Below are 27,500 nucleotides of genomic sequence, written 5' to 3' on the forward strand. Positions count from 1 at the left end.
GGTCTTTAAAGAAGATACGGTGGGGAATAACAACAAAGAAAGGTCCTATCGTAGAAGAAAATCAAACAATCGGAATGAACCTATTGAGACAGTCCATGGACAGTTGATGACCCTAGACCTCTGGGTGAGGTCCGGTCTCAACTAATTACCCCAACTGGGAGAAGGGTAGAAATAATAATAATGACAATGATGATGATAATAACGACGACAACTACGACGTAATTAGATGCACCCGGATTCAATAAGCGTCAAAAAAGTGCGCTCTTCATCTTTTGTCCAACTTCAACATTTCTTGCGTCTCGGAATTTTAAAGTCACAAAGTGTCCCCCCAAATGCGGTCCTCTACTAAGGATAAACTGCTGCATTTACCCTGACCTAAAAATATAACGCTATTCTTTACCTTAACCTTATTGTTAGAAATAGATATGAAATGCTTAGACTTAAAGGGACGCTACTTATTGGATGTTAAAATTAGACTTGCATCTAATTACTTGAATTTCTGGACATAAGTGACGACGATGATGATGATGATAATTTGGACTTGAACTCAACATCATATTGCTTATGAATAAATGTTGATTCTCAGTTCACAAAACACCCACCGATGGTAAAGATCTCATAAAGGACGACTCCATAGGACCACCTGTGAAGAAGAAATGCAGTTACATCAACTTGAAAACATTCTAAATGATAGATATGCAATATGAGATGGCTATCTGTATTAATGTTTCCAACAGCGAGCCTTAATTATGGTATTTGACTTGTGAAATAACTGTGTGATAAAAAAGGTTAATTCTAGAATTCAAAATGGTAATCCTGTTTGTTAAATACAAAATACTCATGAAGGTAACATTTGATCTGTATCACAATTTAATACTGCTTTTAGTTTGACGTTCTTTCTCATCAATCACTAATCATTAATCTTTTCAAGTATGTTTGTTAATACTATCAGGTTTTTCATGGGAAACCGCAGACCGCAAACCGCAAAATATCACGTGACCAAGGTCTTGCCGTCGCGTTTGCGGTTTGCAGTTCACGTTTTAACCGCGGAGAAGGCCTCTAGAGGTAAGTAACTAACGGCAAGGTTTTTTGCCACTAAAAATTGTACAGCCTCACGTTTAAAAGCACGAAGTAGCTTTCTATATCCACCCTCTATGTGCTAGTTAGATTTTTGAACTCGAATGAATGAAGTATTTATATTTTTTGGGCGATCAAAGTGACACACTTCCACTTGAAAAAAAAACAACATGGCGGCATCAAGCCAAACTCCTTGCGAAAGTTCGAAAGCTAGGAAACCTGAAACTGCAAACGGCTAACCGCATGGTTTGCGGTTTCCTGCGAAAAACCTGATGCTAAAGGTCTCTACTATCTGTTTTTGTGCAGACGTCAACTCCATCAATGCGGTAGACCGGTCATCTGTGGAACGGGTAGCGGCAGTGGAAACTTTGGAGCTGGCGATCACATGGCACAAAAACCGCCATACTGGACAGCAAATTGCGCACTTGGACATCTAAAGCAAAGACAATCTAAATGAAGGTGCTTTGTTTTAGACGTTCCAGTGCGCAATTTGCTCTCCAGAATGGCGGTTTTTGCGCCATGTGATCGCCAGCTGCAAAGGGCCCATTCAACGAAAGAGAGAAGTCATCCTCGCACTTATCTAAACAATATTCCAGTTTCAAGTTCTGACTAGGACGCATTTTTACAGGGTTATCTTCAATCTGAAGTGAATATATTCACAAATACTCGCAGGAATGTGCCTGAAATTTGAAGCTCAACTATAGACAAAGTAGTAAACAAATCATCTTCTCGCTGGAATTGGGGAATTTATTCACTTCAGATGGAGGCTAGCCCTGTAAAATTGCGTCCTAAGTGTTTTTATTTAGCGGTCATGGAGAACGTGGACTATTTAAGAAAATTTCTCTTACAGACTCCTGACAAATTCAGACGACTTCAACGGGATTGAATTGTGCTTTACTTCTCACAGAAGCATTATCGTGGATTTTTAGATATACTTATTCCATAATACATTGATAAACCACGGTGGTTTAGTTGTGAAGTGTTAGTGGCAAATGGATGTTTACTATTTGAACTTCTTAGCTTGTAGCACAGATGGCAAGAGATACTCTCTTCAGTCCGTAAGTAAAAATCCATGACCATCGCTAAAATTTGAAAAGACGATTCTTTTTTTATCTTTCTTTGAATTACCCTTACGTTACGGAGCACCATTATTGTAAAACTTACAATCTAATATTCTAAATGCGTTAAGTACAAAAAACCTGAAAAATGACTTTTTACAACATTTTTACAAGTACATACACATCACTTTTGGTGGAAAGATTTGAGGTATCTCCAAAGAGGATCTCTGGTGCCGTCCATTTAACCGGCATACAGCCCTAGGAAGACAACAGCAAATTGTTTGCAGATGAAAAAGGGAAAGTCAAAGAGTGGTCACAGCAATGTGAAATGGAACCTATCAACAATGTAACCCACCTTCTTGGCATTGCCATGTCCATATTTGAAGTTCTGGTACGATAATCCAAAATCCGTCACCTTGCACATACAGTTCTTATCTAGGAGGACGTTTCGTGCTGCTAGATCACGGTGAACAATCTATGAACATGAAAAAAACAATCTTAAGCACAGGGCCAGAGAAGATGTGTTTGTCGTTAGAACATCAAAACCCGTCGAAAACCTCTGAAAAAACTGGTTATTTTGATTGCGTTACAGTTTTGTTACACATTCTATCTACCGCAAACCAAGAGACTGAGAGATCGCTTTGCTCGGCACTTCGTGCCTCGGTCGCCTTTTGGCTTACGTGCTATGCACCAGCAAGGATATGGCTTGCGGTTATTGAGTTTCAAAATGGCGAACAACAAAGTCGATCTGGGTCAGATAAGAAGCGAAGAAATTGTTTACAGTACATTGATAAAGATCCCATTGGGCTAGTTAATCGTGCTAAGCGACAAGGATATACACTTTTCAAAGGGAGACGTTAAATATGTAATTCATTTATTCACGCTAAGCTCCTCTGGACCCTGTGTCGTAAGTCGTCATAGGGACATGGTTCTTCATTACCTCGGTTTTTGTGGATTTTATTTGCGTCTTGAGACACAGAAAGCAAAATAGTGAGAGGTAACCAGTCAATTGCAACGTTAATGTCCTATAGGCCCTTTCTGATACAGTTATGGACCGCAGAAGAAAACAAATCTATGCATTGATTTGAGTTTCAACTCAAGAGTGCACCCATAAATGCAAACATTTCCATCTAATTCTGTTCCCAATGTAAATGTTAACAGTCACTTCATGTAAACCCAACCAAGAAAACCCTAATACGGATTGACTAATCTCAAACTCCAAATACCGAAGAGTTAAAAGCCTTGTAGGAAATATAGCAAATCCGCGAGTGAATTCACTGCAAAAGATTCAGATGTTTCATACCACAGGAAATGGTAAATTTCGACCAATAAACAATTTGTACCAGGACTAGATTACTGCATAAGGTTAAGGTTTCCAAGAATCTCTGAGTCGGGGAACATGGCGTGCTTGTGTCACTTAAAATGCCTTTGATTAATTAAATATGTTTGTATCTGTGTCGAGTATGTTTCTATCTTCACTACAAGGACTTTATGCAGAGTTCGTTGGTTTTGAAACCTTTAATTTGGGCCTTTCCTTTTAGTTACAACTCCCTCAATAGCATGATATATATTCTTTCCTACTCAAGACAGTGTCACTATACATGTAAAAGTGGTAGACCTTTCCCGCGAGTAAGGGAAATGGGTAAAGAGCAACGGGTAAAAGGGGAAAGAGTGTCGGAATCCGTATATTAGCGTCACCCAAAGTAAAACTTTCTACCTAACCCATGAGTCTATTCTGGGAAAGGATTCTTCTGTTTCTTTGATGCACCATGATCAAAGATCATGATCCTTTTTCGGATCATCCCAATTTTCGAGTTGGTTTGCCCCTCTTTTTTGAAACCGAATCCTCTTTTAAAACCATTGAAATGGTCATGGTTGATGAGCATTTTTATCGAATTCATTTGAATGGTTTCGCTGAAAGATTTGTTTTGCAGCGGAGCAAAACAACAAGTCAGAAATTGTAACGCACTTGGTAATTAGCCATGTTTTTGTGACTTCAATTACATCTTGTTGCCTGGGGATACTACCTGGTTTGCTGACCACCCAGAAAACCTCGCATTGTTGACATTTTTCTTGTATTCTTTTTTCGATTTCGTTCCTTTAGGGTACCAAGAAGATCGTATAGAATTGTTTTAAAACGTATTTTATTCCTTTGTTCGCATGGTCACCGTAGACAGCTTGCTCTCGTTAGCTTGGAGTATTTTTCTCTCGGCTATTAAATCTAACGCAGCCTGTGCTCAGTTTCATCGATCAAAATTACATGGACGAAATGAAATCAACAAGGTAATATCACTCATGGTAATTCTTTAGTCGTGGGACAGGTTGTTGAAAATTGAAGAAATTAAACTGATACTGAATTTTAATCCGACATGACAACCATTAGATAGAAATCTATACCCTTCACCATTTACCCTTTACCCGTTACCGTTATCTCGTTACCCAAAGGTCTGCCGCTATAGACGCGTGCAGCCTATAATGAGCAGGTAAAAATGATGGACACAAATATGCAGGTCTGAAGGTTTCCAGGTCTGAAATCTGTATATATTTGTCTCACAACATATGATCCTCGTATCACTTACTTACCCCTCTTGATGCCAGGAAACCCATCGCTGTAGCGATCTGTTTTGAAAATGAGACCAAGTCGTATGTACGCAACTGTGCTACCTCTCCTTCTCCGTGATAATATTTGTCAGCAATTCCACGGCTTTTTCTCAGATACCCCAGTAGATCTCCACAGTGCAAGTATTCCATGACCAAAATTGGGTGTACTAGGTGGTAGAAATAGGGGTTCAATGTTATGAATTTATTGCCGTAAGCTCGGCCTCATCACCGGACAGCAATAACAACAACAACAATAACAATAATAATAATAATAATAATAATAATAATAATAATAACTATTATTATAGAGCATCCATACGTGTATACTGCAGATAATAATAATAATAATAATAATAGTGTACACGTTCCATGATGACAACAACAACAACAACAGTAAGAATTATTCCTGTGGTATTTTTACAGATTTGTACAAAGCGTTTGATACTGTTGACAATTATATCTTACTTGACAAACTGGAATACTATGGTATCAGGGGCATTGCACATGAATGGTTTTCCTCCTATTTGTCTAATAGGAGACAATTTGTTTCACTAGGCCCTATAGATTCAGATTCAAAACAAATTTCATGTGGGGTGCCACAGGGATCTGTACTGGGGCCTTTGTTATTTTTGATATATGTAAAAGATCTTCATAAATTTTCCAATGTACTTGATTTCCACCTCTTTGCGGATGATACCAACATTTTTCTACAAGATCAAAATTTACATTCCCTTGAGTTGAAATTAAATGAAGAACTAGATAAAGTTAATCAATGGCTCCAGTTAAATAGGTTGTCTTTAAATATTGATAAAACAAATTTTGTAATCTTTTGCCCTCCACAAGGAAATCCTCAACCAATTTGCTTAAAATTTTCAGCCAGGCCTGTGGAGCAAACTGCATAAGTCAAATACCTAGGTCTTATCATTGATTGTAATTTAAATTGGAAAAAACATACACATGAAATTGGTGAGAAAATTTCAAGGAGCATTGGCATTCTATCTAAGTTTAGATCAGACATTTTGTTACTATTGATATTCTCAATCAGTTATATTATTCCTTAGTGTATCCTTTCCTGACTTATGGTTTGATTGCCTGGGGAAACACTTATGACAGAACTCTTAAACCTGTTGTAGTTTTGCAGAAAAAGGCAGTTCGAATAATAACATTTTCTAATCGAGATGCTCACTCTAGCCCTCTGTTTTCACAGCTAGGATTAATCAAATTAATCGATCTTGACTATTCATACTGCCCTTTTCATGTTTCAGTATCATCATCATTTACTACATAAGGCGTTTGACAACTTCTTTTCACCTATATCATCTAAACACAATTATGATACTAGGCTAGCATCAAAATCAACTTATTATATCGATCAGGTTAGAACTAATTACGGTAAATTTAATTTCCATTTCTCTGGTCCTTCTGTTTGGAATAATCTGGATAAAGATTTAAAAAGCAGTTCTTTGCATTTATTTAGACAAGCAATGATGGAAAAATTCTTATCTACCTATGTTTAACGCTAGCTTGGTACTGTCAATTTATTCTTAGCTTATTACTGTTCAAACTCAAGAACTGATAATACTATACTACTATCTGGTACCAGTTTTTTTGGCTTTTTGTTCTTTTTGATTGTTTGTTTGTTTGATTTTTTCTCTTTTTTTCTCTAAATGTATTCCCCTTAGATTAGTTAGATTTATTTATTTCATTATTTCATTACTTATCCTCTTGTCTATTCTATTAGTTGTGTGTGTGTTACAACCCAGAAAATGCAAGCAATAATTTATTGAAACTACTCAGCTCGTTTAGTTTATAACTATTCTGAGTGGTTTTTTGCATGATGAAATTAATTTACTCTGTTGTAAAAAATTTTTCCAATTTGGCAAATACATAGATGGTTGTTGATGAGATCATTAAATACACTCAAAATAAAATGTCAAATATATTCAGAAGTTAAGACGAAAAAAATGTAAATGTATACATGGCAATGAAGAAAGGCCTTCCAAATTGTTAACAATAGTTAACAATGGTTAACGTCCATTACGAGGATACGCATGAATTTTATGAAGAAAGCGCTGTCACTCTCCTCATCTAAATAAACCAGTTATTTTGCCTTATTTCATATGAGGGAGCTCTAGATCCCCTTGCTAAATAGATTACCTTAACATAGTTATTCTTAACTATTATTTCTACTTTTTGAATTTTGATTTTGTAGTTGTTTTTCACGGCGATCTTGTCCCTACCATAGAACGGAGTATCATGAGTCAGTTTTGGTGACGTGAAACATTGCTGTATTCTAAGCTTCTTGGTTGCCGCAAGACAATGGGCCATTTTAATGTTGTTTGCTCAGTGACCTGGCCTATGAATGGCTTCGAGGCTGCCGGTGACCTTGATATAGACCTCTCTGCTTTTATCATGCAAATTATGTTGTTCAGATTCTAATTAGTCTACATTATCATTAGAAAATCACAAAGGTTTGTATCAAAACAGGGTCACAGGCAGCTTCGCTTCCATTCTCAGGCCAGGTGCAACTGTAAAATGGTCTATTTTTGATTAATTGAAATTTGGTTGTCCGATATAGTGTTGAAAGATTGTTCCAAAGAAGTTCGACTATTTCCTTTCCACTCACCCTTCCTCCCTTCCCTTACTCATTTTATTTGCTCTGCGCCCACCCACTTTGTAACTTTTTTTTTCTTATAACTGCTTTCAACATATTTCTGCTTCAAAACTTCAAGAGTGCGTTTGCTGAAATACACCTGCACTGCCCGCAAGACGCGTTACTGTTGCTTGTAAGTGATTATTTGACAAAAAGCATGGGTTATTGGTAAGATGAGAAGAAGTTTGTTTATAATTAAATTGGTTCTACAAGTGAATGGGGATGTTTGCTCAATATTACTTTAGCTGGGCGAGGTCTTCTTGGCGTAGTTCCCGTTTCTCGAAAGTCGCGATAATTTTTCTTACCCGAAAAATCCAGATGAATTGACTATCGCTTGTTTTAAAACGCTGATCCTTAAATACGCTTTTAAGACAACTAATAGCAGAATGATTGTGAAAATTGTTTAACTAAAACTCCTCCATTCTTAAGATACAGATGGAACTATGACACCCGAAAAGTTTCAGGACTTTCGAGAAAAGGTATTCATGGACCTGTTTCTTGAAAGTACCGAAAGTTTTCGGGCATATGGCACGGACCATAAATCTCTAATGTATCTTGAAACTGAAGAACTTTTGAGGCATGAAACTTTGCAATCATGTTGCCGGATCTTGTAAAGCTGTCGAATGACCACCTATCTAAAATTGACTGATCGTGGTGTCGTCATTGACGTTTTGAGAAATGGGTCCCAGGTTTTAACCAAAGCAAGACAAACATTTTAACGCGAGAGCCTGGAATTCCCAGCCATTTAGTTGCATCTGACCTACATGTATGGCAACTATATTAATGACGTCACAGATTGTTATCGGGATGTATACAAAACATGGACCCTAGGTCCTTAGACCACCCTTGTGGACCTGGTCCATGGACCTAGTTCATGGACTACCACTGGGAACCACGACTCATTTTGTAAATTGAATGCGTCAAAAGTCTTGTTTTTAGTGTTCACTATAACTGTGGTGTTCAATGAGTATAATTTTACTAAGTTGTATTTAGATCAATCCATGAAGGGTTTCCTTCGCTAGGAGTGAATTTAGCCCTGATGATGAATGACTGTTGTCTTGTGGTTGAATGTAGCATAACTTTTCGTAATTGAAAGCTAATGTGCAACAATTGCGATGGAAATAGGACTTTGAAAAGACCTAAACCCCTTAAGTTCCTTCTTTTCTCAATACGTCTTGAGCATTCCGTCACAAGTCACAAAAACACTTCTCCTCACACCATCATTCTTTCATCCAATTCACAATTATATGTCATCCAGTTCACAATTATGTCTCTCCTTCAGGCCTGACGAGTTGTCTAGCCAACAAGGCGCTATAATTGCCATGCAAAATTGTATAAAGGACATACACTTATGGGTGGAACACGACAAACTCCTTCTCAATTATGAAAAAAAGGAATTTCTTATTATAGGAACCCGACAACAGTCAGCTAAAGTTAATATTTCTTCGATTACCGTGGGCAACTCTGATGTAATGAGATCGTCATTTTTGAAGAATCTCGGTATTTTTATTTATGAAAAGCTGTCGATGAACTCACACATTACACATTACAAAATTTGTAATATATCATTCTATTATCTTCATAACATTAAGCGAATAAGAAAACATTTATCGCGTAACCCTACGGAGACCTTAATTCATGCGTTTGTGTCAAGCCGATTAGATTACTGCAACAGCTTACTCTATGGAATGCCACAGGTACAAATTGATAAGATACAAAGAGTTCAGAATGCGGCTGCAAGACTAATTAGTCTCAAGAAACCGAAGTTCAGCCATATCACACCAGCCTTATATCAGCTTCACTGGCTTCCAATTAAGTACGCATTGAATTCAAAATTCTTCTCTTTACCTTTAAAGCTATTCACGGCATGGCACCTGATTACATCTGTAAATTGATCAGTCGAAAATCATCAACTAGATATTCGCTCAGACCCAGCCAAAGAATTATAAGAAAGAGCATTTTGTTATGCAGCCCCGAAGCTCTGGAACAATCTGTCCTGTAAAATGTCTAGCCTTGACATTATTATTATTATTATTACTATTATCATTATTATTATTATTATTATTAATTATTATTATTAATTATTATTATTATTATTATTATTCTTTCTTTCTGATTATTTATTCTGTCTCATGCTGTTTTATGGATGAATTTTCTGATGACAAATTTAAGACGCTATGACTTTTTATAATTTGTATTTTTATCTCGTTATTACGAATCGCTGGAATAGTTGAATTTGAGCTGCTTACTTCCCCGAAAGCAATATTGTTTCAGCTAACAGAAATCGACTGGTGTTTTGAAATGTTTTACTTTTTTTCTTTTAGAAGTTAACTTTGTAAATAGGATTTTGATATTTAGCACCGTTGTCTGTATATAGGCTTTTTATGAGTATTAAAATCATTTCCCCATTATTATTATTATTATTATACCATGGTGTTGTCATTCTCTATACTCAATCTGGAGTCTGTATAAATTTTTACATCCTATTCCCTGTCATATTTTTCGCTCAGCAGAGTGACAGTTGTTCGAAACATGGTTAGCGCTTACTTGGGTTAAGCACCATGACAACCTATAGACTTAATAGATCTCAACTAAGAGTTAGCGCCTAACGTACTCTGAGAATCTCGACCATGCGGAATAAAACTTTTTAAGGTAGCAGCAATATCGTGTACAATTACGACAAGTGCTAATTTCTCTTCCGGGCATTTTCCTGCCTTACTGTTGGCAAAGGATTCCCTGGGAATGATATTGTGAACACAATTGACGAGCTTTAACTGGGTCCACAGGGGTGGGCCATAGACTGGTTCCATGGAGGGGTCCAAGGACCAGGTCCACAGGGGTAATACATGTACCTGGGGTCTATGTTTTGAATACGTCCTTGTTATCAATGTTCTTTTGTTCCAGTGGGTGGCATATTATAAAAAGGTAGCAGCGAAGTCACTCCTGGTGATGTAGTCTGGAATACCAAAATGTCTTATCTTTCTTTGTCAAGAGACCCAATCAATGGCTGCAGAAAATAGCACAGTTTTCGTGGGTTGACATTTGAGGTTAGTACTACTTGTAAGATATCAATAGAGCGTTTTCACTTACGTGACTAGAAGGTATGTTAATTTGATGAAACAAAGGAACTATTTGCACAAAAATGGAATTCGATTCCCAGCAATATTGCCGCCCCTTCTTTGTTCTGGAACACCAATATGGCCGCCGTGACGTCACGTGAAAACACTCAATAATAATTATCATTAGTCCTTAAAAACCGGGGTGTTATCCATTCTGGCCAATCCTGAGATCTGGGAAGAGAAAATTGTGAATAGAATAAAAAAAATAAAGTGCATAACAACAGAAACAAAATGGCTCCTTACTCTGGGTGGTAACGCAGCCAATAAACTTTATTACATTTGGCAGGGGGCTGTCAGCAAGAGTTTTTCCTAATCCAATTTCTCTCATCAGCGCCTTTCGCCCTTCCTCCCCTGAAGTTGCTGCAATCATAAATTAGATCAACATACAATAAAAAAGGAAGTTCCCCAGATAGGTACACCTTAATATTCAGCTGATCGGTTGATGTGTAATGTCGCGGTTGGATTGAAGCAAGCATGGAACAAAGGCTAATGCACGAGAATAATTACAGCATCAAATTTCTTTTCCTCATGCACATGTCTCCCCGAGAAGCTTGATTTAGTGTAGACTTAGGAACACTGGCCTTGCTGCGTTTCAACAAACTAACATTAGCTTTGTCTGCTAATTTTTATTGCGTTCATCACCTATCACACTTCTGAGAAAAGAAGTGTATAAATAGACATATTTTTATCAAAAATATTTCCCTTACAGGAAATAAGGGAACTCGTCCTATTTCGGTCACAGTTCATTGTAGTGTCCATCCATTCCCTTCGATTTATAAATGCTCAAGCTTTGTGTACTGAGGAAAAACTACTTTAGGTGTCAAAAATGTTCACTTCTAGGGCATTACTAAACCACGAAACAGCGAAACGAAACACCATGTATGACCCAACCATACGTTGAGTACTAATCGACAGAAGCTGAATTTGAGAGTAAATATCGTTTAAGGCGTAATTGGGCCTAACACGAGTTTGCTCCTAGTCTAATATCATCTTATTGTGAATCCTAATCTTAATCTCAATTGATTAGGAGCAAGAACGATATTGAAACTCGAAATCCAACCTTTGCCGGTTAGTATTGAATGTATGGTGGGGTCATACATGGTGTTTCGGTTTTTTGTTTCGCTGTTTTGGTGTTATGCTGTTTGGTGGTTTAGTAATTTCCTCACTCCTTTTTTGTCAATATCCATCATAATTTATAACAATGGAATTGCTAAAGGACAGCCACACACATGCACATATATATGTATATAAATTCTCGAATTTGATTTGAATGTATTTTAGAGCACGCTCAGCTGTGAGAGGAGCATTAACAATAATAATAATAAACTGGTTCAAGACTTCAGAGGTAGTTCATCGTTTAATTGCTACAGCTCTGTTTCGTATGGCCAAAATATGACCACACTCATCAGGTAATATCAGCGATTAACCGTTAAGTTACACTGAGAAACTGGCTATAAAAGCGCGATTACATTTGCTATGAGACATAAAAACAGCGTTATTGTATCATTGTAGCGGAGCTCCTCGCGCGCCAAAGGCGCGCGAGCGCGGAGCACCATACTTAAGAAAATATGGTAACCCATCGATGTGAGAAAATTTAGTTTCATAGCCATGACGTCATGAACGTCCGTACGTACGTACGTACGTCCGTCCACCCCTTCATGTATGCCACTGTGACCAGTACACGTAACCATATCACGGGCTCAAGTTTAGAGCTCATCGAGGAGACAACTGTTTTTCGGTGTGCCTCGACAGTGACAAGAAAATTTTGCACTTATGTTCTAAACATGTAATCGCAATGAGTTCTCGTAAAGGTATAGGGAGAAATGTCACCAGCTTGTGTTTTCGATCAGAAGTTTGTTCAGAGCACGTACAGGTAATTTGTCGGAGAACGTGTTTGAAGTTTGTCCTTTCTAGCCGATTCTGTTTCTAAGCCAAGCTGGTGGCGTGTTTCAATGACATACATCAAAATGTAAATGATCTCGTTTTCAGAGATAAAGTGGAATAAATAAAGTACGATCTGTCACATCACGAGCTATAGTACGTCTGTGATTTCTAATTTTAGCGTGATTCCTATTCGCTGGCTTTTGATAGTCGACTCTGAAATGGCTTCTTTTCTTTTCCGTTCGCTTGCTGAGGATTTGCTTGTTTTCTTTTAAAACTCTTGCGATTCAAGAAAAATTAATTGCCTAACTGGTGAATTCGACAGTAGATTTCGATGGAAAAACCGATATCACCATCATCCCTTCGTGATTTATGCGATCAGTCGGTTTTTCAGGTGAGATTAACCGTGGAATTCACTAGTTAGGCAGCGAAGAAAATGATATAATTAACCAATATCTGGGAAAACCAAAAGGCGGACAGTTCCAAAGCCTTTTATTTTCACTAATCTTACAGTCAGTAAGAATAAACAAGCCGGGAGCACCGCTTTTAGGCTTGGCTAAATCTATATATTACTATTGTGATTGCTATTTATAATTTGGGAGATTGTTACTTTATTATAAAGTTCTTGAGGAGGTATTTGTTTCTGTGGGGACATGAACTTGCTAACTCATTTCTCTTGTTTAGACTGCAGAGATCCTCTTTGCAGATGATTGTAAATTTCTCAAAAAGACATCAATTACATTTCTTAGAAATGTTGTTGTAAGGTTTGCATTGTTTGATGATTTTCCACTTCAGGTTGAAAGGCTTCTTGTTGTCTTTGAGTGTCCATATGTGCTTTGATAATTCAGTTTCGTGTCTCTTGTTTTGATGTCAATAAGGAAGATGTGTGATTTCTGTAAAGTTCTTTGAAGTTTGTCGCGAGTGCTACGTCCTACGAGTCGTACGTTGATGTTTCAGTTGTGACTGTTGCTTGGTAGACTACGTTTGATGTGAGGCATTTTCCTTCGAGGGGGTATTAATATTTTTTCGGCAGTTGCATTCTTTGTAGGCTGCTTGTGTTGAATTTTGGGACTGGTTTTTTGTTGTACATGTGTGACGAGATGATAGTTTTCATGTTTGGCATGCGGGACATCAAAGCAAGAGACACGAAACTGAGTTATCAAAGGACATATGGACACTCAAAGACAACAAGAAGCCTTTCAACCTGAAGTGGAAAATCATCAAACGATGTAAACTTTACAACAACAGTACTAAGAAACGTAATTTATGTCTTTTTGCAAAAATTTACAATCATCTGCAAACACGATCTCTGGTACATGATACAGAGGGCACTGAGTTGGGTGGTATTGAAGGTGCGGAGACTGGATTTTCCCAGGAGTAATGCTGGCTACGCCAATCGGAAAATAACATAGAAAAATGACGAGGAATCCAATTGGCCGAAGAAGAAAATACCATGATACTCTTTAGTTGTCCACCCAAATTTTGCTTAAGCATTGTTTCCTGTTTCTCTTGGGAATTACAATGGTTCCAAGAGAAAACAAAAACAATGCTTGTTCAAAATTTGGCTGGACAAACAAAGAGTATTATGGTATTTTCTGCTTCAGCTAATAGGTACTCCTGGTAATTTCTACAATGAAAGAAGCAGGCCAGGGGGTCGATCTCGAGTGAGGCACATTTCTCATCATTCTCAGAGCTGCTCAGCCCGGAAACGAGACATTTCTTAAGTTCTGTTTCATTCCTCAGAAACGAAACGTATCTATTTTAACTTCAGGATAAACTATTTACACAGTGTGGTGTAGTAGCAAATCAAACTAGAGTTATTACAGTTGAGCCCACGTCTCAGCGGTGTTAGTTTCAGAAGGTGCCAAAACAAGCCTTTTGGGTCAAAACAAGAACTTGCTATTGAAGGACTGCGTGATTTCTTGATTCTCGGCTGTACCACACAAGAAGACAGAGGAATACACAAGAACACTCAACCACACGACTTAAGGAATTCACGGTCATAAACTTCTATTTCCTGTTTCAAATCGAAGAGTTCAAGGTTTTTATTGCTACAGCAAGAAATAAACTGTGCGTATTGAAATGTCAGCCTTTGTTCTATGACACCGATGCCATTGTAGGTTAATTAAATATTATACTGTGTGCACTAGATAAATCTACGCAAAGCCTACCAAAAGTAGACACTGCTAAGCACCGAAGTAACAGGAAAGACTTTTCCCAACACAGAAAAAAGAAAGAAAAAGAAAGAGAAAAAAAAAAAACCGAATAACTCGTTTTCCGACTGGATTGCCATATGGCAACCCAGTAACAGGCCTGGTTCCTTGTGGGACAATTTTTTTTTGTAGATTCTAGGATTAAAAGGAACTGGCTGCCAGCTGTTGAGGATCGATCCCGGGCACCATTCGTTTTGTCACATTGAGGGCGACCAGCTCCTTAATAAAAATCCTGTAGTCAATTATCTCAAAGCTATTAGCAAAGAACATCATCTCAAAATATCCCCAATTTGAATTATTGGAAACATTCAGATTTATTTTCCATTTATTTTTGCATGTAAAATGCATGCTTGCCTACAATATTGATACTAACATGAACAGAATTTTCATTTAGAGAGATAATTAAAAATCTTAATGCAATTGAGCAGGCATTCTCTGGAAACCCTCGGTTTTCAGCATTTCACGTTAATTGTGACAAAAATGCAAATTCAAAGTGGATGAGCAGAGCATGTTAAGACGTCACTGTATTTGTTGCTTTAGCTCCACTACTGGTACCATAAATTGATTGTCACATGCTGTGCAGTCAACTTAATGAGTAATTTGGAATTCGAAGTTACTCACGATTGAGGCACTTTGCTGCAACAAAACGTATGCCAGGTTTCCCATTTTTACGACTCAAAGTTGCTCTCCAAACTGTTCCAAATGATCCTGAGCCGATGACCTCTTCAAGTGTTATTCGGTCACGAGATATCTCCCATTCATCCACTTCAACATCCATCAACTTCATCTCATGACTTTCTTCAAAATCTGTTGATCTTAAATCCAGAAATGCAGCTTATTTTTCATACATTATTAAATGGCGGGTTGACTGTTCGTCACTAAATTATGGCATGAAATTAAAGTTTACATGCACTTCTTACACACTCTGCTGACATGACATTGATCTATTCACTAGATCCTACATATTGAACAATCAAAGACATGAAACTAATTCCTCTGAGATAATAACAACGGAAGGTTGGAGAAACGATAATTATTGCATTAGTTGTAGAATAGTGAGATTAGTCGTATAATTGTGAGATTGTTGATCAAAACTGTGTTTGAACTACAAGTAAGACCTTGATTTTACCAAAGCTCCAGTGATATTTTGCAACTCACTGAGTACCTATACTTATCCACATATCCTAAATTTGCATTATTTGAATTACTTTTTTTAAATATTAACGTGCTTGAAAGTTCAGAGAGAAGACAAAAAAAGATTACACCACTTCACTTTTTTTTGTGTTATGATATTAAACCTCATAAGAAGTCTTGGCAAGTAAAGGGCATCATCATGTGACCACGGATGTTAAAGTAAACATCCTTTAAAGGCATTTTTTTTTTTGGCAAATTGGGTAACAACAAGCAGGGGCAACATAATTCAGCTTAACTCGTGTATTTGGCTTCTATAACATTCGACTTACCTAGCTCTGGCTTCTCAGCAAACCAATGAACACAATAGCATGTGAAAAAAGGGATAGACTTGGTCAGATTCACTAGTATGTGGAGATGGATTGACAGCAATGATTAAAGACAGGCTCCCAATATTATTATATTCATCTGACTTCCGTGTTGTGTTAATTGGCCACAATGTTAGGGGCAAAAACAATAGCCACCTGTATCTTTAAGCATAGCATTTTTTTTCTCGTGGACAGCAAGTGTTCTTATTCTGGTATGTGTCTCCAGAGATTGTTCTCACATGGTTGCAATTTGTCATGTGGTCGTAATTGTCAAGGTAACTGATAACACCAACATCTAGACAAAACAAGGGCTTTTTAAGTTGGGGTTTTACTGTGTTCGATTGCTTATTATGTATCGCAGCATGGGAGTCGTATTTTTCCTTATTGTTTATTTAGTGTTGAATAGCCTAAAGGAAAAACTATTGTCTTGCAACCAGCTAGTACAGTAGCCTAAAAAGAGGTACATGTACGTGTGCTGAAAAAGCCCAGTAACACACTCTTATTGTTGTAAAATACCGTAAAATTTCGGTTATAAGCCTTCCCGCTTATTACCTCCCTGGTTATAAGCCCATCTATTTGGAAACAAAAAAAATCATCCGGTTATGAGCCCCCTCGGATATTAGCCCCCTCTGTTTTCTTAATATTAAGTACTCTTGCAGAACCCTGTACTACTTCAAACACAAAATTAGGAAAAGATTGTAGAACAATAATGACAGAGAGAATTAAGTGCAGGAAGCCTCGCTGCCGTGAACTGGACATTCAAATTTTCAACAATGACAGCGAAGATGAACTCTGAGCTTCCGGTTTGTTGCGTTCTGGTTACGTTCACGTTGTTGAGTTTTGATTTTGAAATTTAAATGCATTCGATTCATAATGAGGCTTGAAAGTTTAATTAAAAATTAGTAAATTAAAAACGTATTTCCATCAACACTGCTGTGGCTCATTTCGAAACGTTTTTTTTTTAATTCCTCATCCCCCACGGATATAAGCCCCTCCGTTTACAAGCCCACCCAAAACCCCTTACGAAGTTGCATAAGCCCAGGGCTTATAACCGGAATTTTACGGGTTTGTTCAATGCTGAAGGAATTTACTTATAAGTACAGTAATGACTCACGAAAACTCAATAATCGGAGTGCTCTTAAAGTGGGACCCCTGTAACCTTCAGATTGGTCACAATCTGAGCTAATAAGAGTGGAAGTTCATAAGTTCGAGTCCTGTTTTCGAGGACTTCGATCTTCCTTTTTTTTTCTGTATCAGTATCCCTGAGTCACTGGTAAGTAGATCTCTCACCAATGAACCAAAAAAGTGAATAGCAAAGGAGGTGAATAGCAAAGGACATTATTCGGGCAAATAAACGAATACAATCTTCACGCAAAGCTTCTACTCAGAGTTGGTAGGTGACACTGTACCTCGCACGGAAAGATAATACAGAATTGCACGCCCGCGCAGACAATAAGGTAACATGCATAGTGACTTACCAGGATATTTGGTTCCTTTCTGTCGATTGTAAAGTATCATAATGCAAAGGCCAATAAGCACTAGAACGACAATGCCCATCAAAGTTATAAACCAGGCGGTTTTATGAACTGGCGTTGTGGCACGCTTTCCTGCATTTATAATTAAAGAAATTTGGAAATAAGTTATTATCAAGCTTGGCTGGACGAAGTACTGGTACTTTCAAAATGGAGAAAATTGACGAACAGATTTCAGCTTTAAACTTTAAACTTCATTTTAGTTTCCGAGACGTAGCCCTCGTAAATATTAGAAAAATATGACGACTTACTGAGAATTCCTGGTAACGGCCTGCCATCAGTAACATCGCTCGGCGGACTCTGTTCAGGATTGTCCCGATCGGGGTAGTCGTTCCTTGCCACAGTCTTGAACTCGTACAACTCCGGACCCAGATTTCCAATCTCAACACTGTGCGTTTCAAAATGATTCACCCAGCTTGTGTTCTTAAACGTTTCTCCGTCCACTGCAAAGAACCAAATTGTGTAACTTCGAGCATTGACATTTGACCAATAGGTATAACACTTGACTCTGAAGATGACTTCGGCTCTGCTTGACAAAACGCCAATCAATATCACCAACAACAGTCCTTTCTAGGACAACTCTCAACTGGACGATTTTACTTCATCATGTACGCCCATTGCAATTTATAGATGTTTACTGTTTCTTTAATGCTTTTCTATGGATTACGGGGGAATACTTCACGAGAACTTTAAAAGCCTTTAGGCGAGTTGTTAAAAAAAAAAAAAATTAAAGTACAATATTCACTCTTGCTATACACCTAGACTTTCTCTCAACAAAACAAGCCCTGTGATTGGTTGATACTTGGTCACGTGGCCTTGATCAAATTCAAATGTATCCCGACCAGGATACAATTCCACAGTTGTTGCCCGCTCCGGATGTTTTGCTGCGATTGTTGCAGGAAAAGTCTAAATATATAACAAAGCACTTAATGTCTGGTCCCTCGGCAAACTAATCCCTTGAGTCCTGATGTTTCCCGAGAGGACTCTCGGGAAAACAAAACTAACTTTTTCTCTCGGGACCAGACATTAAGGGTGCGTTCTATTGACCCTATTCCGGAACAAGAATACGCGGAGTGATGATTTAAAACACTATGTATGGCGTTTTGCCGTAACAAGAATAATAACGCTATGTTTAAAATTGCATTTTAGCAGATGTTTCACAACATTTATGTGAATTCCCGGAAAAAGGAAGGATTTCTAACTTCTATTCCATGTATTTCTATTCCGGAATACGGTCAATCGAACGGGCCTAAGTGTGTAATATTCCATAGAAAACCATTTAATAACCAATAACCATGTTATCCTATTTATAGTACACTCAACAAAATTACTCAATTTTGATTGGTCAAGAGCAGTACAATTAATCCCAAATTTAACTCCGTAGGAGTACCTATTAAGTTTCCATGGAAACGACGCGTAAGCGGCAAATTTGAACGTCAACAAAAAAAATGGCCGACAGTCGCTTCGCAATTTCCAGTAAAGACAGGATCCAAAACTTACCCGAAAAAGCTGGTAACGACAACACAAAAAAAAGGACACAGACCTGGATCAATGTGTGGCGTAGTTGGGCGGAAGAGCGTAGTATAAATCCGAACCTCGAAGAAAACTCGGGTGAGGTACTCGTAAATTGAAAAATACATCATTCTCTTACAGCTCGTAATTTTGTTGAATATACTATAAATAAAAAATCGCACGACCTTCTCGTACAATTCGTGAATAATAGGTACTCGTGATTTTGACAGTTCTCAAATTGCTCTCGCCTAAAGACTCGTGCAATTTTGAGAACTGTCAAAATCACTCGTACCTATTAACCATGAATTGTACTCGAGGTCGTGCGATTTCCCATACAAATATAACACCTTCAGCCAAAAATTACGCTTACCAAGAAGAAAAAGCCATTTTCTGGACAAACGTGGAAACCCGCTGGCTGTTTCCCGTTCGTTTCCCAGCTAATTATATATTCAAAATAGTTTGAATTTCGTTGGCTGAATTCAGATTTGGAGCAACCCGATTGCGCGACCGATCCCAGCGTCAAAATTACCGAAAGCACACTTTTGGCAGCAAGACACTGCGACGAAATATAAATGAACCAATGAGAGAGCGTCATATGGTCCGCCATATTGAATTAGAAAACTAGTTCACATCCCCCTTCATACAAGATCACTGCGTATGCACCGAGCGGGCGTCGTGTCGCTGCGCCTTGTTTTTCAAGTAGTATACAAGGAGCGACTAGTCGCAGAGACCTGTCACTGCGACTTTTCGCCTAGTGTTTCTCGACCTTAAAGGAAACTTAGCATTTCTATGAATTTAAAAGACTTTCCACAATATATTTATACATTTAGTTTTAAGCGAAAATCTGTTTTCCTGCCGTATAATATTTATCGAAAACAGTCAGGGTTAACAACTGGTGTCCGGATAACAGAGGGTTGAAATACCTTTCTTCCTGTACATAACCAAGAACTCGTGCGTGTACCCTCCGCCAACAGCAAACTTGTAATTAACTCGAACTCTGTCCACATCAATTCCTTCGACTGTAGGACTGTCTGGCTTGGCCGGCGCTGTTGATTAAAATAAGTAAATTCGAGACAATTACTTTTCACCTCATGAAATCTTATACCAAATTGAGCGAAGGCAAGGCAAGCTTTTCGTGGTTCAAAAACATAGGGTCACAGAGATTTAATAGGACATGCAGGATTTTGCACTCGGATCTATGTGGGTGGGATCTCAAAGAGACAAAAAGCTCAAATGGATGACACCAAGAGATCTAAAATATTATTAGGGCTTTAACACTTTAACCTCATTAATCGACCAGTATATTTTTTTTCTTTACACAATAATGATTATTAATATCAATAAGTTTTTTTTCAACTTGGATCTTCTAAGCTAGGTAACACAATACACAGCCTTTTATCCAAAAAGGCAGTGAAGCACGTCTTTTAAAATCAGTATTTATAGGAATGTAAATATTCGAAAAACCGATATCAGCAATACATAGAATATGAAGTGGTGTGTGCAACTATACAGTCAATGCTCAAATATACGTTGGTATTCTAGGGTATACAAATATATTCATAGTATTGTAAATGCAACCTTCAGTTGTAAACTAGTACACGTGTCGTTATAAATACTACCTAGACCGTATTATATGTACAATCTTCCAGTCGTACCACCCCAACTACCCACTAAGAATTGTCATTTAAGATACCCTTTTAGATTAATAAACAAATTCTCCGTTATATTGCCAAAACAAATGTATACAGAACAGTTGAGAGAATATTCATTTCGACAGCAGGACTAAAAGGAGTGCTTTATTTCCTACTAGGTTGGTCAAAAAGTTCATCATAGTTTCTACGATACCGAGGCATAGTGGAACGTCAATATCACAAGTGAAATGAGGTTGTTTCGTCTGCGAGCGACAGTACAAATTTGCTACGAATTAAACCTAAACATTTGCCATCTTCTCGGGACATGCACACCATGGCAAGAAGAGCTCCATTAATGCTTGGGAAGAAATAAACAAACAAAAGAACGTTCCAAGGCAACTGCGCCTTGCGCTGATCCTTACAGCGTGTTGGTCCAACCGGCGATCTGAAAAGCTTAGCTTCTAATTGGTCACAGATACCTGATTGATTTACCAGTCCAAAAGGCCTACTTACCTGACCAGTTCACTGTTTTCAAACGCTCTCTTGCACTTGTTCCCCAGCCTTTGTTTGTCTGCGCTTGTATTTCTACAACATAGTTACTATCGGGTTTCTGATTCTCCAGTAATTTTCTTCGCTCGTCCAATCCAGTTGGCTCCTTATCTACCACAACATCTTTCGGTTCTGAGCCGTCTGCATAATCTTTGGATCCCACTCGATAATCGGTGATGATGCCATTCGGTTCGACAGGTGACTCCCACGTCACAAGGATAAATTTCGCAAAAGCGTAGACGTTCACATCCGATGGCGGCCCGGGTTCTGAAAATATAAAGTTAAAAGCACTGAGAATTAGTTTCTCTGAACTCGTAGGTTTGTTGTCTGAAGCATGTTTTTTTACAAGATCCGCTTGAGTTTTCTGAGTCCTAGAAGCTGGTCAAGAATGGCTGGCAGTACTTTCATAACGAAGATTTCAGTCCTGCAAACTGAAAATCTTGGGCAACGGTGTTCCACAACCAATTTGATATGATCAAAACGATGGTTACTTTTCCTCCTTTGCCGCGTCAGCACAAGCTTATTAATATTAAAAAAAAAAAAACTGCCAAGAAATGAAACGAAAAGTACAGTGCATAATCGGTAACATATCGAAACTGGACCCATGTGTACTAGCTAGACGAGATGCGTGAACTGGTCTCAAATTTTTACAAAGAATGTATGGACAACTTTTAACAACTTTCGAAGTCAATCACCTGTTGCCTTTAGGTAGTTGGGCCTGAATGCGTCTTGTCATGCGCATCAGCTGTGGTGACCTCCGGTGGTACGAAATTCAGATCTGCCACCGTTATCAAAAGCTAAATGGTTCCCTTTTCGTACTTGAGGTCCTCAACCATGTTATGTTCTGTTTGAGTCGTTTCTTCCGGTTTCATTTACGACGAGTGCGTTGCACTCTCTTGATTGCTGAGAGCATTTTGTAAGAGCATTTCGTTTTGATAAGGCATATACACTCGCAGTTAACTTTTGTGTGTAGCAAGGTGTTATCGAATCCAAGCAAAGAAACTTCGTCTGTTAATTCAGAAGCCAAATATACAAGATTCCCCTTCACTACACCAAGACGTATTTCGCATACAGGCAGAACGGTTGGAAGGACGATTTGTTAGTCTTACCGCTTTCTAGTGTTTCCGCAGATACTTCACTACTCGCGGGCCCCTCCCCTTTGTTGTTGTACGCTTTAATCACCATCTTATAGTTGGTGTACGGTGATAAATTGGTAACTGTGTATCTTCGCATCTGTCCGCCTAATACATCAACGACGATTGCATAACTTGGAATAGCGCGTCTTCGTCGTTTTTTACTGAGCAGAAGACTTTGACCCCAGTAATAAACCTGTGACAGCAAATGGAAGCAGGTTAAGAAAGATATTTATCAGTTTAAACAAAGACGACGGCTACGGCAGGGAACTTCAGTCGAAAATACACTACACTATTTAGTTTCATTTAACAGATGTAGAGATACTCTGTAGAAATGCTGTTAATAAATCGTTATTATTATTATTATTATTATTATTATTATTATTATTATTATTAAACTCAGCGCTATCGCAAGTATTTCGGGTTTATTCCGTCGTGTTCACCTTGTACAACCTGACTGGCGAACTATCCTGTAACTGGATGGGTGCGAACATTTTCAAGTCACAACAGAAAATGACTGTTTCATTGTTATATGCTCACGTTGTCGTCAAAACCTAAAATTTTGTGATTTCACGTTGTTGTTTTGTGGAATACGGCAGAGAATTGTACGGGAATTCGGAGAGGCTATCAGTGCGACGAAAGAAACGGAAAGCCTTAATGATGTATAAGCAGAAACCCATAAGGGTTGAAACGTGTAACGGCCCCTTGTGTGGTGGGAAACAAGCTTCGTAATATTCAATTTGCTAAGTACCATATTTGGAAAAACACGAGAGAAACATTCACCCAATCAGTTCGCAAGAACACCGTGACGCAATACCACCAATGTTCTCGCGCGAAATTTAACTGGAGCGAGGGGTTTCCAAATATGGTACTTAGCACTGAATATTCGGAAGCTGTGAACGCGCGTTACACGTTTCAATCCTTATGGGTTTCTCGTATAGGACGATGAATGGACATCTCCCGGATTATCTTCAACGTCTTTTCGCTCAGTATTACCCTAATTACAATCTGAGAAACTCTGAGGGAAAACTGGCTTTGCCAAAACCGAGAACTAATTATTTAATACGAAGCTTCTCCTATAGCGGGGCCACATTATGGAATAACTTGCCCAATAGCTAAAGAATGTTGGACCTGTTGATCAATTGAAGAGAAACTTGAGGAAGGTATCCAGCATATCGGATTCCCGAACGGCAGTCACGTAAAGTAGTCGTAGATAGTTTTAGTATTTAACTTGTAAAGCTTAAATGATGATTTTCAGTGTTTAAATAAAATCTTACTGCTACTACCTACTACTTTTTTGTTACACGTGTAGCACGAGTTTCCTTTTTCAAACAATAATATTCTTGCTTTAAGACGTAGCCAAAGCCGTAGCCGTAGCGGGCGTCTTTGCTTAAACTAGAGGGAGCTTACGAAACGAGGACGACAACGGGTACAAGGACTTCATTTAAAAATACAAGTTCGCGTTTTTCATATCAGTACGAAGCTATTTCATGTCGTTTCGCGGTAAAAATGTGTAGTTACTGTCGAGGAATTAAACTTGGAAGCGTAGAAAGAGAACTGAAAATTCATCATCATGTGCTAACGTCCTCCACAGAACCTTGAATTTGGTTATTTCACGTCGTCATTTAGCAGATGACGGCAGAGAAATGTCCCAAAATGTAAAACGCGAGTATCAAGTATTTGTGAGTCAATGAATGAGAGAGAGTGCTTAGGCCTAATCACTGAAACGAGAGTTTAGGATTAATCAATAAATTATTGCTATATTGACTGTGAGTCTCATTGACTCATTGACTCATTGACTCATTGACCATTTGACTCATAAATCATGGGACCTCGTAAAACGCACGTGCAGAGGGTGCAGAGTCGTTGTTTTTGCTCACTAAACTTATTGTTAGGCAGCGTCGTCGTTTCGTAAGCTCCCTTACTACTCCCTAATGACCACGACGGCCTTGGCAACGACACGAAACAAAACAAGAACCTCATTGGTTAAAGAGGGAAAGATACTCGTGCTGCAAGTGCGGAAAGCATCACAGTGCATTTCTTGGCCGCACTCCACAAAAAACCAACGTGAAATGACCAAATTTCTGGTTTTGCAGACAACTTGGGCATACAACAATGGAACGTTCATTTTCGACCTTTCAGCTATATCATAATTTGGTAATGGTAAGTCGACAGATTCGATCGACTACGGTTAGAAGAAATCCATTTTTTCCGAACATACCTGAGTAATATGGATATGATTTTCATGTTGTCGCATTACCGAAACCATTCCAGATTCTATTTAAATTCAACTTGTTCAGGTCGCCTTGACGGGCGTACTGCGAAGGCTTCTTCAACAAAACTTACCTTGTATCCATCCACACTTCCTCTGGTAACAGTAACAGGTCTCCATGACAACTCCACACTGCGTGCCGTCACGGTTCCCACGGAGACATCCTCTGGTCTTCCAGCGGGCGGGTCTTGACCCGAAAAAGCAATTGGGCTCACTTTACCGGGACCCTCCTCATTAACAGCCTGGATTCTGAATTCCCATAGTTCGTGATATCCCGGATCTTGTACTTCGAACTTCCCAATGGTATGGTCAGTAATCACGTCTTCCATCGGGTTGTCACCGTCGCTTACTTTTTTGTAAAAGAGTTTGTAGTAAAGACCCGGCGCGTTCCATTCAATTCTTGGCATGGGCTGGAAAAGTAAAATAGCAAGCAAAAACTGTGACACAAAGACAAATTATTCTGTGCCTTATCAGTTCAACAGCATGGGCATTTTAATATTAGGGAGCTTAAGCATGCGCGTTTTTGAGACGCGGGCGGGCACCGGAAGAGAATCTTTCGCGTGCCGGGACATTGGTGTCTCCCAGATTTTTATAGTAATCATCTCTAATGGAGAAAAGATACTTAGCTCTATAAATGTGGTTGAGTGAAGACAAATTGGAAGGGAAAACAGGTCACTTCCGGTTGCATTCCGCGTCTCAAAAACGCACGGGCTTAAGGTCCCTATTAGGGACCTTTAGATCGTAGGACAACGACGAATGCGAGTACGAACTTTCCGTCCTGAGCATGCGCACTTCGAAACATGTCGGTCTCCAAACCTTATGCACATGCTCAGTATGGAAAACGCGTACTCGTTGACCTCTTTGTCCCTCGATCTAAAGGTCCCTAATAATTGCGCATCATTATCATCATCATCATCATCATCATCATCATCATCATCGTAACAAAGGTCGTCGTCGCAATCATCATTGAGAGACCTTTAAATTTTAGGACGAGGACGAGAACGACTACGAGTAGCGAAAATACTTCAAAAAGTTATAACCCAGACGATTAATCTTACTCTTTGTTAGCAGCATAGGTTGCTCAGTTATTATTATTGCTGGTAACGGAGCCCTTTGCTGATCAAAAAGTGCCAAATTAAAACTGCTACGGTGTTGGTGACTTGTTTTGACATGACCACATTCTCACAAAACCTCGTACTAAAATGACGACGGTGTCACGTTTTTTCCCGCCAAAATGACGCTGGTTTGCGCGCGCTCACTGTTTTTATATGAGAAAATCTCGTACTAAAGCTCTCTATTATCATCTTCGTCAATGAAGTGATTGTGATGATTCGCAATGGTTGTCGATATCATCATCGACATCAACTTTACCGTTGTCGGACGCCGTCGCACGCGTTCGTCATCGGGTTATCCTTGTCGTGATGATCGTCCACGCCATCATCATCGTCGTCAGAATTACCGGCGTCGTCAACAGCATAAGTATGGAGCTCAAAGGGGCTATGTCGCGTTAATTTAGGGTGTTTAGGTAAACTCTTTAGTAAATCACCAGTTTAAAACTCGAAAATGGTAATGTGGGATTCCTTTAAGACGCTGCTAAACGTTGAAACTTTTAGCTGAGACTTATGTGCAACGACGCTGCAAAACGACTTTCACCAGGCGTTGCACCGTGTAACGTAAAAGGCCGAAACTCGTTCGGGAACGTTGTTACTGGTCTCGAAATGTTGTTCACATGGCCTTAGCCGGTATCTGATTGGCTTACGCAGAGTTGCGTAACAAGAGTAACCGAGACAAGTTTCACGAAGTAAAACTCCTGTTTTTATCACCACTGCGATTGCCGCGACCGTTGCAGAAGTAGAAAGTGGTTCTACTTTTCCTGAAACTTGTCTCGCAAAGGAAATTGAACAAAGTTTCATGAAATCGACCATGTTCCACGGTGCAATGCCTCCTGAAACTTGTTTCGCAGCGTCATTGCACACAAGTTTCAGCTAAAAGTTTCAATGTGCAACAGCGTCTTTACTGATAACGTTATCGTTACATCACAAACATGACTGAGCAAAAACGGCCTTTATCCAGTTGAATTTGTTATAACTTGGACACCGTCAGGCCGACTTTTTTCAAGATTACCCAAATGTAATCCTTTCAATATTTTCCATTTGTGCATTATGCTTCTCTTTCCTTTTGCTGTATTTTTTTCATGTTGTTCAACAGTTTTAAGTTGTTATTGCAATGTTTCACCCTAACTCTGGCCACAATTATCGCGAGAAAACCTACCGTCCACGTAATATATAAAGTGTTGGGCTTCTTTTCAATCACACTGAGATTGTCTGGCCATTTCCCTGGAACTACAATTAAACAGATAATTACTACCAAGTTTTCTACTTTCTTTCCAGTAGGTTTATGCAAGCAGGAACTGAAAATTTAAGAGGCAAGTTTCCGAAGTAACCGAGTGTTTCTCGAGCTTGCACTAGTTCAATTCTCAATACGACTGTTGAATCCTCGGGAATGGTTACAAAAAAAGAAAATGATTTGTCGTCTAATATAAATACTACATTTTATAAGCTTTCCAGTTGTTTCCTTGGGTTTCTTTGAAACCAACGCTAGCAAGAGCGATTTTCCGCAAAGTTGACAGTAACATTAAAACTCGAAAATGGTAATGTGGAATTAAAACGGCCTTTATCCGGGCGATTTGCCATAAACTTGAAAAATGTGGGGCCGATTTTTTTTTAAGATTACTCAAATGTAATCCGTGTGAATGTTGTCCAGTTGTGTC

The 27,500-nt window shown here is 38.7% G+C and overlaps 2 protein-coding genes across 2 annotated transcripts in view; both read right to left on the minus strand.

The window, feature by feature from the left end:
- LOC138057002 (tyrosine kinase receptor Cad96Ca-like) overlaps positions 1-16,382 on the minus strand; it is a 20,877-nt gene extending 4,495 nt beyond the window's left edge. The window contains exons 1-7 of the mRNA XM_068903010.1: positions 16,066-16,382; positions 15,224-15,417; positions 10,752-10,868; positions 4,719-4,903; positions 2,491-2,610; positions 2,317-2,393; positions 603-643 (exon numbers count right to left, since the gene is read on the minus strand). Coding sequence (XP_068759111.1) covers positions 603-643; positions 2,317-2,393; positions 2,491-2,610; positions 4,719-4,903; positions 10,752-10,868; positions 15,224-15,389 — 706 coding nt within the window. The 5' untranslated portion in view covers positions 15,390-15,417; positions 16,066-16,382. The remainder of the gene's footprint in view (positions 1-602; positions 644-2,316; positions 2,394-2,490; positions 2,611-4,718; positions 4,904-10,751; positions 10,869-15,223; positions 15,418-16,065) is intronic.
- Positions 15,547-27,500, minus strand: part of LOC138055862 (fibronectin type III domain-containing protein-like) — a 17,240-nt gene continuing 5,286 nt past the window's right edge. The window contains exons 6-13 of the mRNA XM_068901730.1: positions 27,002-27,072; positions 24,805-25,140; positions 22,435-22,654; positions 21,290-21,592; positions 20,069-20,191; positions 17,885-18,076; positions 17,580-17,708; positions 15,547-15,560 (exon numbers count right to left, since the gene is read on the minus strand). Of these exons, the coding sequence (XP_068757831.1) occupies positions 15,547-15,560; positions 17,580-17,708; positions 17,885-18,076; positions 20,069-20,191; positions 21,290-21,592; positions 22,435-22,654; positions 24,805-25,140; positions 27,002-27,072 (1,388 nt within the window). The remainder of the gene's footprint in view (positions 15,561-17,579; positions 17,709-17,884; positions 18,077-20,068; positions 20,192-21,289; positions 21,593-22,434; positions 22,655-24,804; positions 25,141-27,001; positions 27,073-27,500) is intronic.

Source organism: Montipora capricornis, chromosome 7, assembly GCF_036669925.1.
Source record: "Montipora capricornis isolate CH-2021 chromosome 7, ASM3666992v2, whole genome shotgun sequence".
NCBI classification, from domain to species: domain Eukaryota; kingdom Metazoa; phylum Cnidaria; class Anthozoa; order Scleractinia; family Acroporidae; genus Montipora; species Montipora capricornis.